This window comes from Corvus hawaiiensis, chromosome 8, assembly GCF_020740725.1.
Source record: "Corvus hawaiiensis isolate bCorHaw1 chromosome 8, bCorHaw1.pri.cur, whole genome shotgun sequence".
Classification (NCBI taxonomy): domain Eukaryota; kingdom Metazoa; phylum Chordata; class Aves; order Passeriformes; family Corvidae; genus Corvus; species Corvus hawaiiensis.
Genome location: NC_063220.1, coordinates 2,447,494 through 2,462,561, shown reverse-complemented (window position 1 = coordinate 2,462,561; position 15,068 = coordinate 2,447,494). Strand labels below are relative to the sequence as shown.

At 47.7% G+C, this 15,068-nt stretch overlaps 1 protein-coding gene across 14 annotated transcripts in view; it reads left to right on the top strand.

The window, feature by feature from the left end:
• Positions 1-15,068, top strand: part of PTPRE (protein tyrosine phosphatase receptor type E) — an 89,348-nt gene that overhangs the window by 43,970 nt on the left and 30,310 nt on the right. The window contains exons 1-2 of one of the 14 annotated variants that reach the window (XM_048310496.1): positions 7,143-7,160; positions 14,235-14,278. The exons of 9 other annotated variants lie outside the window; for them this stretch is intronic. In XM_048310496.1, the coding sequence (XP_048166453.1) occupies positions 7,158-7,160; positions 14,235-14,278 (47 nt within the window). In that variant the 5' untranslated portion in view covers positions 7,143-7,157. Of the gene's footprint in view, positions 1-6,393; positions 6,598-7,079; positions 7,161-10,956; positions 11,059-13,204; positions 14,279-15,068 lie in introns of those variants that run through there. 4 more of the 14 variants (XM_048310509.1, XM_048310508.1, XM_048310497.1 and 1 more) reach the window with 4 other exon arrangements.

Sequence of the window (15,068 nt, the reverse complement as noted above, 5' to 3'; positions counted from 1 at the left end):
AATATGAATGTCGTTGCTTCAAGGAATGAACATGAATCCATCAGTTTGTAGGGCTGTAGAAGAGATGATGATGGCTGTAAAAGAGATGATGGTGGCTGGGAGGTGAGGTGGGCACAGGGAAGGGACATCTCTGGTGGTGTAGCTGTGAGTGCTTTGTGCAGCTCAGTGTCTGTTATCAGTGCAGCCATCAGGGATTGTCATCTTTTTTGGTAGATTTTAGCCCAGCTCTATCTTTGGTGTCAGAGTCATTTCTCTGAAATGGTGTTCAGCTGTCGTGTGATTTGCAGGTGATACTGAGCATCATTTTTAAATTTTCAGCTCCAATTTTTAGCTTAATTGTGTCAGGAGTGGCACCTAACTAAAACTTGAGAACTGCTTCATTGTTTTTTTCTAAGCTGAATATAAAACTATTTTTAAAGCTTATTGTCTGTGTCATGCAGCTTATGCTAAAGAGTGAATGGAGTGCAGGTGTTTTAAATGGAGATTCCAACATTTAAATTGTGCCTTCCTGCCCTGCCCCTCACTCCTTCAATTTCCAGCTGATTTTTGGCTGCTTCGTCTCCCAACATCACACATGTCTCAGGTAGGATTCATCTCCAAAATGATGAAAGTAATTTGGCTTTCTCCTTCAATATCTTTCAGTATCTTTCAATTTCTCCAAATTCAGGACAAGCTTAAAGCTTGAGAAGTCGTCAGACTTTGAAAGATACTCCAAAGACTCAGCTCAGACTGACACTGTTTTTTGGGTTTTCTTGAATTTTCCCAGCCCAAAACTGATCTGAGCTGAAATGATGGAAAATTCAGTGCAGTCCTCCAGAGGTGTGGTGAATGCCCTCGAAATCTGAATTACAGGAGGGGGTGGCAGTTCTTGCTGCTTTTATTCTCCCCCAACTGCTACAGACAACTTGTTACTAAACTCATTTTTCTCTCCAGTGGTTTCTCCAGCCTGTGTCAGCGTTTTCCTCTTGGGGTTATTGTTGATGTTGTTCCTATTTTATGGTATGAATTCTTTTCCAGACTTGAGCAAAGAAAAATCTCTCCCCTGCCAGGAAACCGTAATTCTGCATTATGCATGAAAGGTTGCAGGTGCTTTATTCAGGGGGCATTTGATTTTCTCACTGCAGACCAAGGGCTCCTGTTCATGCTTCCAGCACTGTTTGTGAAGCTGGCATGGGGGAATTCCAGGGATGCAGGCACTCAGCATTCCTGCAGTTTCTGTGGCAGGTTGCAGTGCCTGCATCCCTGGGATTTGATGCAGGCTCCCAGAGCTGCCTGCACAACCACGCTGCAGGCTTGGGTTTTACTGTTCTAATAACTCCCAGGCTTGCTGGTTTAATTTTAATAGTAAAAGCAGTTTCTATTTATGTCCTGAGACTCCAGGCTGTGAAGAACTTGACTATCCCTAGAAATCTGCATGGGTAATGATCTTTTTTGGAGATAAACGCCTTATTAGCATGCCTGGGACATAATAATGGATGAGAAAATCAGATGCATTTCATGTCCCAGAGCCAGATTTAGAATTAAAGCTGGTGCTGTTGATGCCGTAAGTTTAGTTCTGGGAAGTAAATATATATCTGCTAACTTTGGGAATGTCAGAGGAAAAGAGGAATAGCGAGCACTGGTGGCAGATGCTGTATCTGTACCAGGCCAGGCCGTTGCTTTAATTCCTGGTGCTGCAGGAGCAGGGAGCTGCTGCCTGTGCCCAGAGCAGCCATTCCAAATAAATAATTGGAATATCGGCCTTTTGATGAATGCTCAGCCAGCAACTCATGGAAAAACAGATGTTCCCTTGAATCTCCTCACACATTTCCACATGCTGCTGTTGGGATACAACCCCGGGCAGGGAACAGGTGTTCCCTGGAATTATCTGGGGCCTAAGTTCAACATCTGGCATCGTTTGCTTCATTAGGTTTGTAATTGTTTTGTACTCATGTAATTTCCCTGCTGGTCACTGGGAAGGGCTTGGAAAAGCCAGGTTTGCACCAGGAGCGCGTGGCTGCGGTATCAGGAACCTTTTTGTTGTGACTGCTGCCTCTCTCAGGAGACTTTGTGGCGGATAAATGTTCTGGAGTAGCTTTTGTTAGTTGGAGTTTTAGTGTTGCTTTGTAAAAATTTGGAGGGAGAATTGTACACGTACGAAAATACACATAAATGAATACACATTTCCTAAGTGGAAGCTGCAGGGGGAAAAGGCTACAAAGACTATGGATTTTTTCCTGGTGTAAACTTCAGCATGAGCTGGTTTGAAGCTGATGCTTCCAGAGAGCCCCTGGGATGTACAGAGCAAGCAGGGTCCTGTGCTCGCCTCATGTGATCAGTGGCTTAATCTCAACATCAAAAAATCCTGTTGGTTTGGCTTTAGAAATAATCCCTAAAGTGACTTTTATTGTGTTCAGAAAGATTCTGCTTCATGGTTTTCAGTGTGTGGATGCAGCTGGCTCAGTGTGAGGGGGCTGTATCCAAACACCTCTGGAGAGGGGGGTTTTCCTGGGATGGTTTGGGTTCCTGGCTGTGGGGAATGTTTGGTGACAGTCACTCCTGTCACACAACCACTGCGTGGTTGGCAGCTCGGGATGTGGATGGTGCATCCTTGTGCTGACAGGAGGGTCCACATGGGCCAGGTCATGGATGGAGGTCATAACAGGGGCTGAGAAGAAGCTTGAGCATGGCTGTGGAAAATACTCTGAGCTTAAAAAAAAGGGAGAACCTGAGGTGGAGGCCTTAAGAAATAAGGTCTGTAAGGCATTATTTCAGCTGGAAAAGCAGATCCTGTCTGTCTGTCTGACATCAACAAGGTGTCGTCTGACAGAGCTGCACCAACTGTGCCAAGGAGGCTGTGAAAGCGCAGTCCCTGGAATTAGAGATGTGACACCGATGTCCCAGACCTCAGGGGAGGGTCCTGCCCTGTTGTCACTGCTGCTGCTCTGCATCCCTTGCCCATCCCTGTTTTGGCACCCCAGTTTTGCTGTCTCAGCCATCGGTTGGGCTGTGCCTGTGAGTTTGATCATTAAACTGGTTCAGATTTCAGGAGAAAGTGAGTTTTCCCTGCTCCTCCCCCTCGTTTGCAGGGTGATGTACGGTGTGTTGGCGTAGTGGGAACAAGCGGGGCGTAGGAGACAAAAGGAATGAGAATGTGCAAAACCTCGTGCTGGCAAACCCTTTGTGCTCCAGAGCAGCTGATCCAGCCCTGCTGTGTGTGCTGGGAGCAGGAGGATCCACAGAAACGTGGAACAGTTTGGGCTGGAGGGGACCTTTAAAGGCCACCTAATCCAGTCCCCCACAATGAGCAGGGACATGGACTCACAGAATCATGTCAATTGGGAAGAGCTTTGAGATCATCAAGTTACCTGCTCCAGTCCTGTCCAACCTGGCCTTGGACACTTCAGGGATCCAGGGGCAGCCACAGCTTCTCTGGGCACCCTGTGCCAGGGCCTGCCCACCTCATCATAAAAAGATTTCTCCTCTCAGTCTTGGCAGCTCCGTGCCCAGGGAAGCTGCTAGAGGAGAGTCTCAGCCACTGCAGAGGTGAGGAGAGGAATTAGAAACCTTGGAACAGTGCTGCCATCACTGCTTCTCCAATTACAGAACTGCTAAAAATCTTGGGAAGCGGCTGAAGGTTTAAAAGCAAGAACTTTTTCTACTAAAGGTGCACATCAGACGTGTTAACTCCATGGAGGACACGAAGCAGGGAGGAGGAGAGGGGGATGGCTGGGTTCCCTGAAGCTGCAGATCTGAGCAGCTCTGTGGTGGGGCTGGAATTCCTGACCCATCCCACCAGCGAGCTGACCAGTCAAGGAGAACCTTTACTGTTAACTTTCATATTGTCAGTCTCCATTTCCATCTTCACCTCTGAAAAGATCCCTCTGTGTTTAAATTTGGCCAAACAATGGATTTGACTCTGAAAAATGTGCCTAAGGCTCTGTTGCTTAAGTTTCCTTCCCAGGTATCATCCCTGAAGGGTGTCCCTGGTGCTGTTTCCTGCCTGGAGCGACTGTGGGGTTCTGGGTCTGCAAGGACCTGGTGTGGAGGAGCTCAGCTCATGGTGGAGTTGGAGAACAATCAGGAGGCTCAGGAGTGAGCCGCTGCCTCTGCACATGTTTAGTGACTGGTGCTGGCACCAAAAGCAGTGTCAGAGCTCCCCATGCATGCTTAAATCCATCACTCAACCTGAGCTTTCCTTTTGTTGTTTGGATTTGGCTTTTTGTGATGCAAAGCTCTACTAGACTTTAGATACACCTGTAAGGTTTCCAACCTGCTGTGCTGACACACAACCAACCAACCAACCAACCAACCAACCTTCCTTCCTTCCTTCCTTCCTTCCTTCCTTCCTTCCTTCCTTCCGTCCGTCCGTCCGTCCGTCCGTCCGTCCGTCCCCCACATCCAGTTGTGTGTGTTCCCCTTTTCTAACTCTAGAGAGTCAGACAGGGCACACTTTTGCTTTTTCCCATCCTCCCCTTCTCTCTTCCAAAATGAAACTGCTGCTGAAACACAAGCGTTCAATCTGGCCATGATGCAGCATGAAACTCTTCTGTGAGTATTTCCCCTTGGCTGTAATTAGTTTTTGTGTTCAAGAAGCAATTTTAAACACTCATCCAGAGCCATTACAAGGGAGCATCTGTGTGAGGACACGTTTTCAGCAGCTGAGGAGCAGAGGGGCCGCTGGGACGGAACCAAAGGCAACTTCTCAAGTTAATTGTAAGATTTTATTGGTGTTTCACTCTGCTGCTCAAGGGTTTCTCATGCGAATCAATGGCAGACTGCCTGATTTATGTGTGAGCCCTGCTTGAAAAGCAGCCCAGATTGATTTGCTGACAGCACAGGGAGAGGTGACCCTAATTTGGGACTTCAGTCACAGGCCTTTTGGGACAGGGGGATGCTGGAAACTTGGGAAAATGGAGCTGCAAGCTTTTGCTTTGGCTTGAAAGGTTCCCTGTCCCTGTTCAGTAAAATGTCATTAATTTGGGGTATGGGTAGCTGTTTAGTATCATAAAATATATCATTGAGATGTTAAAACCAGTCTGAGTGGGTTTTATCTGAAATGTTTTTTCCTCTAAGATTTCCTAAGGAAGTCCTGGAGCTTTGTTGCTGGCCAATGTTGAATTACTTAATTAGTGCCCTGATTAGTATGATGAGTCTCTTTTCCTTCTCCGTGTTTCTGCATTAATGACCTCAGTCCTTTGCTGAGGTTGCAGGTGAAATAGGAAATAATTCAAAAGAGAGCCTTGCTGCAGAGACCTTTCGTAACTAAAATGAGACCAAACTGGATGGACAGTGAATATACAGCAAGAGACACATCCTGTGGCACGGGAGCGTGAAATGGCTGTGGCATAGACCTGGTAGTACACAACAAGCGCTTAGAAAATAATCCAATGGTTTTTCCTTCATTTTCCCCATAAAAACCCTCAGTGCCTTCATCTTAGCTCAGTCTCTCATGGCTCAATCCTCCCCTTGGGCACTGGGCATCCCTTAACGGGTGCTGTGTGAGGTGCCCTGGGGACAGTGACAGCAGCGGGGGTGTGGAGGTGGCAGCCGTGGTTGGGTGTCACAGCTGCCACCACCAGCCCCGGAGTCACAACCACTTCCTCTCCCTGTGGGGACAGTGACAGTGGCCAGAGCCTGGGGCTTCCTGCTGACTCAGCACTGACATCCTGCTCTGCCACCTCTGTCCCTGTCACCGACTGCGGGGAGTGGCTCCACAGATTCACCCCCTTTCAAGCTGGAACTCAGGCTCTGGATGTGATTTCGTCTGTGCCGAGCCTCTGTCTCGAAACTTTCAAGTGTCTTTTAGGCTTCTGCCTCTGATCTAGAATTCCCAGTGATTCGGGGTAGGGATTGACAGAGCAAGCTGGGGTTACCAGCAGGAGCCCAGGCAGTTTATAAACCTCCTCTGCCCAAAATCAGCCGAGGCCTTTTCTCCCACACTCTCTTTGAATAGCTTGGCTCCTCTTTGCAGGCTTCAAAAGCTGGGCTTACTCAGACGTTCCTCAAATGCTGCTGGGAAAGAGGGGCCAGGGCGGGCTGGCTCCTCACTCATGATAAGCTTTTCTATATATAAAACTGCGTGGCTGGCTGCTGATAGCGCTAATGAAAGGTTCTGTTAACTCTTTCACACGTCAGCAGCAGGTACAGGAGGTGCCACTGGCTCTCCCCAAGTCGTTTTGCTAACTGAGAGCAAGTTGTTAATTGCATGCACTCAGCCCTGCATTGCAGAACCGCTGCTGCCGCAACCCAGAATGTCAGCAAGGAGGAAATGGTGAAAGAGGCCTGAAAAAAAGGGAGTATGTCCAAGCCCAACTGCAGGGGAGAAGTAAAAATACCCCATGAACTGAAAAGAGTCAGTTCTTTCTGCAAAAATGTCACACAACAGAGATTCACCTCAGGGGATTGATTACACGAACCTGCGGAAAGATGGGCATTTAAATACTGCAGGCAGCTAATTCAGCTCTTCCTGGAGCTCAAGAAACATCCTTCAGCTCCAGGAATACTTCTGCAGCAGGTTTTGTGCTTTGAATGGAAGCAGCTGGCTGAGAAGGGCTCCTGTGTGTGGAGTCACCTGCTGGCAGCTGGCGTGGGACACCGAGCGTGGACAGGAGCAAGGTGAGGTTGGAGGGGTGGGACACTGGAACAGGAGCAGGTGGAGGGATGGTGGCATCCAGCTCCAGGATCTGCTGTCCTGCTTCCCAGTTTGTGGCTGTGCTCTGGCTGAAGCTGTCGTGCAGTGGGATTTGGGCTCAGACCTGGCATTTCAGGGCAAGGTTGTCACTGCAGCGAGGAGCTGTCCCCTCAGAGCTGCAGTTTGCTGGCTGAGGCACAACTGGGCACTGCAGTTGACACAAAGTTAAGTTCTCTCTGGGACTGAAAAGAGAAGAATCGGCTTCTCATGAATTTTGTGGTTTCTGAAAAGACTTCTGGTTGTGTGGAGTTGGTGGTGTCGTGCTCCTTTGCAGCTGCACGTTCACGAGATGGCCGAGCGTGGTTGGGTTCTGTGTCCCTGAGGGGAATGTTCCTGCAGGGGCTCCGCTGTGAACGCTGAAGGTGGGTGAAGGAACAGATGGAAGAGTGGTGGATTTGCTCTCCTCATCACCAAAGGATGATGGAAAGGCTCCTGCCCTGCCTGGGATGAGCAGGGAACGGGCAACCAAAGCTGCCAGTGCCACATGGTAACGTGGGTGCAGGGATGGGACTCGGGCTGACACAGGGGGAGGACAAACTGGCTTTCAGATGGAGTTGGGCATTTTCAGACTGGGGTGGCCTCTGGGAAATTCTGATCTGGGAACAGGCTGGAGCCATCCCTGGCTTTGGGAGGTTGTGAGGGGCAGGAGGTGTTGTGTGAGGGGGCAGAGGCCAACCCACGACAGGGATGCTGAAGAACTGGAGATTTGGATGAGCAGTTCAGACTAACATGGCAGGAACGGGATAGGTCCAGCCTGTGGTGAAGGATTGGCCTTGGGAACTTGTCAAGGACCTTTTTCCAAATGAGCATTTTACAGCTCTGTTGGTTTTATTTAGAATTAATCCTCTTGTGCTTGTGTAAGCACCTAAATAAAACATGACTCATTTAATTAATTACACTGAAATCATGGGACTTTACACTTAGCTTTAGGTAGGAGTTATTTTATCCCCCTCCTTAATGATTAAAGCCTCAGTTCATGACACAACACAAATGAATCTTTAAAAAATATATGATTAGGAGACTTCAAATTAACCTACTTGTTTGTGTTTGGGGTTGTTTTTTATAACAGAAGGAACTACAGGAAATTTGTTAAGATTTTTGGAAATACTTAAACAATTTTCTATACATCAGGTAAGAAATAGTGAAATAGTGTCCTCACTGTGTTGACTTTGGAACCGTATGATCCCTTCAGAAATGCACCTGCTGAGTTTTGCAGGATATTTCCTGCAAAAGCTGGTCAGGAAAGTGCAAAAAATGGCTAAAGAGTTCTTCAAAAAGTGTTTGAGGGTAAATGTACATCTGTGAGAGGACTCATTAGTCATCCTGACCTCTTTTATTGCAGCGTGAAAACAGAGCTTTGAATTGAAAATATTTTTCATCTCTCTCTCTCTCTGAAGTAGTTCCTTCCAATTTTTGTGTGCTCTTTTCCTAATGTGGTCACCATGTGCTGGACACTGGGGAGGCCACACCTGGAATTCTGGGGGCAGTTTGGGGCCCCTCCCAACAGGAGAGCCTCTGGAGGGGCTGGAGCGTGTCCAGGGAAGGGAACGGAGCTGGGAAGGGGCTGGAGCCCCAGGAGCGACTGAGGGAGCTGGGAAAGGGGCTCAGGCTGGAGCAAAGGAGGCTCAGGGGGGACCTTGTGGCTCTGCACAAGTCCCTGACAGGAGGGGGCAGCCGGGGGGGTCGGGCTCTGCTGCCAGGGAACAGGGACAGGAGAGAGGGAACGGCCTCAGGCTGGGCCAGGGCAGGCTCAGGGGGGATATTGGGGAAAATTCCTGCATGGAAAGGTTTGTCCAGCCCTGGCACAGCTGCCCAGGGCAGGAGTGGAGTCCCCATCCCTGGAGGGATTTCAAAGCTGTGTGGATGTGACACTTGGGGACAAATGGCAGTGTGGCCTTGGCAGTGCTGGGAATTGTTGGACTCTGTCTCAGAGAGCTTTTCCAACCTAAAAGTTTTCATGATTCTCTGATGGAGTTTTTTGATCTGACAGATGCCTGTTCCAAGCCTGACCTGTGTAGTTTTAGATATGACATCCCAGTATTTTCACAGCCCCCTGCATTGCTTCATTCAGAGCCACTCAGGCATGGAAAATAAAGCTCTCCTTCTTTTTCTTCCCCTTCATTTCCAGAGCTGTGGGGCTGCAGATAAGCCATATGTGCAATACACGAGCAGGCAATGTAGATTTTTCCCAAATTAAGGCTGCATGGTTCGTTATGCTCCTGGTTTTAAAAACATCTATGCCAATCCTGGTTTTAATTCAGTTTATCCCACAGAATATCGACACCACTGCTTTGTGTGGTGAGCAGTGGTGCCAAAGAATACCTGGAAACAGAAGAAAAGGGATCCCTGTCACACTCAGTGCTGCTGCCTCCTGGTGACCGTGGAATAATTGGGGTTGGAAGGGACCTTTGAAGGTCCAACCCATTCCTCCGGCCCAGCCCATCCAGTCCTGGGTGCATTTGTAGAATCTCCTTGATGGAAAAATTCCCCCACCACATTTCAAGCGGGAAATGTCACTTTGTAAGGCTGGCACGTCACCCCCAGTGTCACTGCTGTCAGTTAATCCTGGCTGCAGCAGCCCTGTTAATGCAGTGCTTAATCTGCTGGTGACAACCTGTGATTTATATTCCCAGGAGATCCCAGCCTTGCTAATTGAAATGGATTGGAACTCGTGTTCTCCGTGATAGGCTGGGTTTGGAGACTCAGGATGCTGGGAAACACACACAGAACCAGCTGAACTGGGTAGAATTTCAAAATTGGTATTACAAAGGTGGTAATTCTTGTCTGTATTGAGGCATTTCTCTTTAAACATCATTTTTTTAGAACAAATAATGGATTTGCCACATCTGCTGACCTCCTCTTCCATGGAAATCAAAGCAAATATAATAATTTGTCCACCTGAATTAGACACAAAGTGACTAAATAAGTAAGACAGTCTATCAAGCTTGATTATTCCAAATGGAAATTGATTTTATTCAGTTAATTGGTGCTTTGCCTCACTCGGTGTCTTACGTGTAAATGATTCTTCTGATTTGTAATTTTTAAATCTAATTATTGCCATCTCTTTGAAATGATCTTTACTGAGGGTGTTTGTATGGAATACAAGAGGAATTTTTACAGTCAGTTATCATTTTATGGGTGGTTATATTAAATTACAAATTATTTAAAAATTAGATATTTATCCCTTAAATTCTCTTGTTATTTCTGAAGGGGTTGGAAACAAAGCTTGCCTGGTTTTTATTTGTACAATTACCCCAACAGTGAGTGTGCTGTAAACAGTCCCATTAAAAAATTACGGGGTTTATGGTGAGATTTAATGTTCATCACAGAGCGTTTTCTAATTTGTCATGTGGCTGAGTTGTGAGGAATATTTCCCAAGTGGAGAGGTCCCTTCCTCAGTTTCTTGCTGGGCTGCACTGAACACGTGCACAAACATCTCCACAAACACCTCAAGTCCATTCTTTTTTCTTTCTTCTGGATTTTAGGACGCCCTGAGGCTCTGAGGAAGAATTACAAGGGTTCAAAATTAAGAAAATGAAAACTTGATCTGTTTGGGTTTTTTAAAGCTCATGAATATTAAAGCAGGTCAAAACATGGGACTTGATCAAACTTCTGGAAGCTGGATTTGGGGCCTAATGTCTAACTCCAAGTAACAGATCCTGTGGAATGGTTACCCCAAGGAGGAGGAATTCTGAAAAGCTGATTCCAGCTGATGGCCCACGGAGGGTGGGGTGTCCCTGGTGGGCTGAGGGCAGGAGTCCGAGGTCCTGCAGCTCCACAGGTTTTGGTTCCCAAAGTGGGGATGGGGATGGAGGGCCTGGGTGTGGTCAGAGGGGTCTGTGGGACTTGGCACTTCCTGGAGCTCTTTGTTCATTTTCCTTGGAAACGCGAGGCAGGAAGGCTCTAACTCCAGCTGGATGGGGCTGGAGCAGCCTGGGACAGCAGAAGGTGTCCCTGCCCATGGCAGGGGTGGAACGGGATGGGCTTTAAGGTCCCTTCCAACCCAACCCATTCTGGGATTCCATGATTGCATCTTGATGCAGGTTTCCCCTGTTCCTTTGGAAAAGGGAGGACCACTTCTCTTTCCAGTTATCTTGTAAACACGGAATTCAGAGGAACAGTTTCTTTGGGAATGCTGCAGCACTGATTGCCTACCCTGATGACATAATGGGGCAATAAAGCCCTAACCACGAAGGAGGTCATGGGAGAGCAATTCCAGTTAAACTGTAACCTGGCAGTGCCTGGGATGGGTCAGCACACACAGTCCCTGGCTCTCCTGAAGCCACAGCTTGAGGAAAAAGAGAATCAGGCCAGCTGTGGGAGCAGCTCCTGGAGCCTGGGATTACAGCCAGGAAGGAGCTGCCGTGCCGGCTCACCTGCTCCAGGTAGGGCAACCTCCAGGCAGCTGGAGAAACGGACACTGGGCCTGGAGATTCTTATCATGGAATCACAGACTGGTTTGGGTTGGGAGGGACCTTAAAGCCCAACCCATTGTACAGCAGGAACACCTTCCACTGTCCCAGGCTGCTCCAAGCCCTGTCCAACGTGGCTTTGGACACTGCCAGGGATCCAGGGGCAGCCCCAGCTGCTCTGGGGAATCTTTACAGGGACGAGCAGTGTGTTGGGGTTTATGGAGGGAAAGCAGGAAGAGCAAAGGAGAGAGGGTGGCTGTGTCCCCTCGTTGCCTTTCTGGTGTTTCTGTTGGGTTTTTTTATTAAACTATCAAAATTTTGGGGTAGGCACTTAGTGTGGCCAATGGCTTTGTCATCCTACAGTGACAATGCTTTCATGTCTCTCATTTTCATTTCTGTTTTCTGAATTGATGCTCCTTATCCTTGCAAATATGACTTTTATAGCACTGAGAGTCCGGGGCATGACCTGAGCTCTGGGATTCAAAAGCCTGGGGGGAAAACACAAATCCCAACAGTATCTCCACTCTCCTCTGTGTTACCTGAGGTGTTTCTCTGATTTTTTCCTGCTTTAGGAGGATGAAAGGGATGGGTATCAATTTAACCTGCTCTGAAGCAGCTGGTGCATCCTTGGAAAAAGGAGCAGGGCTCCAGATCTGTAGCAGGGCCACGTGACACCACGGAGGTTTTGTTGGCCTATTTTCTCAAAGCCCAGGTTTTACTCTTAAGCTGTCAGGTCAGATGAGGATTCAGTTCTGCGGCCAAAATAGAAATTAGCCATGTGTGGTAATCAATTAATCCCTGGAAATAATGCCATTTATTCACGTTTTGGGGAGCTGGGCTGGCCTCATGGCACCTCCTCGGGCTGTGCGAGGAGCGGCCGCAGCGATCCCGGGAGGAGCTGTCCAGAGGTGTCACAGGCTGCCCCGATTCCTGAGCTGATCCCTGTGCAATTGCATTTACACTCCAAGTGCTTTGCCTCCTTGGACAGAGAGGCTGTGGCTGCCCTTGGATCCCTGGAAGTGTCCAAGGCCAGGATGGACAGGGCTTGGAGCAGCCTGGGATAGTGGGAAGTGTCCCAGAGTAGTAATAAACTACAGAAAAAAATCAGTGCATGGAACTGAAAAACATAAACCCAAAGTGCCTGGGCCATTCAGAGTAGAATCATGGAATCATTGATGCTGGAAAAGGTTTCCAGGATCCTGGAGCCCAAGCTGTGCCCAATGCCCACCTTGTCCCCAGCCCAGAGCACTGAGTGCCACATCCAGCCCTTCCTTGGGCACCTCCAGGGATGGGGACTCCAGACCTCCCTGGGCAGCCCCTTCCAATGTCAAATCACCCTTTCTGTGAAGAAATTCCTGCTGATGTCCAACCTGAGCCTTCCCTGGCACAGCTTGAGGGCAGTCCTCGTCCTGTTGCTATTTCCGTGGGAGCAGAGGCCGACCCGTGCGTGCCCAGGGAGCAACGCTGGATGCAGTAGGATCCAAGTTGATAAATGCACTGTATTCCTGTGTGGTTTTAAAGGCAGTTCCTATTTTTTTTTCCAGGAGGGGCAGCAGTTGCCCTACAGCAGAGCTGTGTAATAATAACAGTTTGTCTCTCCCTGGGTCTTTTGCTTTCCACTTTTATCAACAAGAGGCTTCTTTGGTAGCTCGTGGTTGTCCTTCCTTGTTCAGCCGTGCTTTTCTCCCTGCCTGTTCTCCCGGGAGAGTTGTTACTATTTTTTCCTTCTTGTTTTACCAGGCTGTATCATGACATTGTGCCTTTGTGAGGAAGGAAAATGTGGGAAATGCTGCTGTGCCTGCAGCAGTGGGGTTTTTGGTTCAGAAAATGGTATCGTTGCAGGCCTGTGTGTAAAGGCCATAAATATAAATATAAAGTTCACGGTGGTTTTGTGGGGTTGCAGCTTGGTCACCTCCCCATCCACCCCAGTGGGAAGAGAAGGGACAGGAAACGGCCTCAAGCTGTGCCAGGGAAGGTTTAGATTGGAAATTAGGGAATATTTCTTCATGGAAAGGGATATCCAGCCCTGGCACAGCTGCCCAGGGCAGCGGTGTAGTCCCCATCCCTGGAGGGATTTAAAGCCACGTGGATGTGGCACCTGGGGACATGGGGCACTGTGGCCTTGGCAGTGCTGGGGAATACTTAAATTTGATGATCTTAAAGGTCTTTTCCAACCTTAATTCCATGGTTCTCTACTTGGTCCTATGTAGTGCTTGGTCCTGCTGAGCCCAGTCCTTTGCATCCACCTCTGCTGCAGCTCCTGGATTTCCTTGGAGTTTTCCCCCTCCTCTCTTCAGGAGGTGGAAACGCAAAGGGCTTCAGCCAAAAACGAGAGCTCAGAATTTGCATAATCTTCGTTGCTATGTTTATTTCTGATAAATTGTGGGACACCACAGAGTGTTCCAGCCACACTTCATCACATCCCAGAGAACAGATTCCAGGGGTCTGGCAGGGAACTGGCATCTGGAAAACCCTCCTGACAGGGATTTGGAGTGAAGCGCTGATGTTCCTTTCACTTTCCGGTCTCCTGGAAACCTTCCAGCAACTCCAATTATTCTGTAGGGTTTTTTTAAGGAGCTGGATGTATTTTAAGGATGAGAGAGCGAACTCAGCACTGCCTTGGAAAATCAGCCACTTCCAGGATTGATTACCTGAAATTCCAGTGGATTTCAGCAGCCTTTGCTGAGGGTGGAAAGCATCCCAGCATTCAGCACCAATTCCCTTTTAATTCCACTTTTTATCCTGGTTGTATTCCACATTTCCAAATCTTCCTCCTTTCCCTTCCCTTCAGTTTCCATTAACTGCTGCTGCGTGTCCCGAGCTCCATAATTATAAATATAATATAATTATAAATTGTTAATTTGGGACGTTTATATAATGTTAAAAATGACGCGGGCACAGTTTGCACTGAGGCATTAAACACAATGAATTGTCTAATCCCAGGAATGGGATTGGGAAAGAATGGGATTGTAAAACCCCAAGAATGGGATTAGGTGGTAAGACATTTAGTCTGCTTAAATTATAAATAGTAGTAGAAGGAATTGAAGGAGTAAATTAGTAGGGAGATGGACTGGGGAAAAAAATTAAGAAAATCAAGTTTGATGCTAATAATACTCTTTATTATTCTTTCTTTACTCGTTATGTTGGAGAAAAAAATAACTGAGCTTCCAGCTGTGTATCCAAGGAATACCAGGTGTGTGCTGAGTTTGAATTGACTCCTGGGTGTAGGACAAGGCTTTGGAGAGGCTGGGAATGACTTGGAATATTTCACTTCTGAGTAACAGCTGTGAGAATGGCGAAAAGGTGGTGTGAAAGTTGTTGTTACGGGAGATTTTTCTTTACTTGAGCTTATCCAGGGATTATTTGAGGTGGATTATCCCTCTTTACATGGAAAGGTAGGATTTTCTACTGATTCTTCTCATGATTGCCAAGTTCCTGGGTTTTTTAGTGTGTTGTTAGGCAGGGCTGTGTAATACCCTGTGGAAATTGCTAAATTCAATGTACTACCCTGAAACAGGGAGCTCTGGTGAGCAGCATTTCCAGGGATATAATTTTAGCAGTGGCTGCAGAGCCACCATCTGGATAAATCCTGCCATTTGTGGAAGGCACAAAGTAAAGGTTGTGTGAAAATATTTCTAAATCAAGCAGGACTGGCTAATGGCTGAGATGGCAGCCTCTCCTAATTAATCTGTTCCTTAGGGACTGGATAAATAAACAGCAAATCTGTAACAACAGTTACTTTCCACCTCGATTTAGAGGGATTGGAGTATTTCTAGACCAGTTTATTTATCTCCATCTATGAATTTCCCTGAATTAAGAGACAGCACGTTCTCATCACACCTTTCCTGTAACTTTCTTCACACTGGAAATGATTTTCTGGTCTCACAAAGCCCGAAATTCTGTGTTTGGAAAGCAGACTCAGCTGTGGCCCACATTCTCCCAAGGAATTCATGCATGGAGCACCTTACCTGTGGATAAAGGAG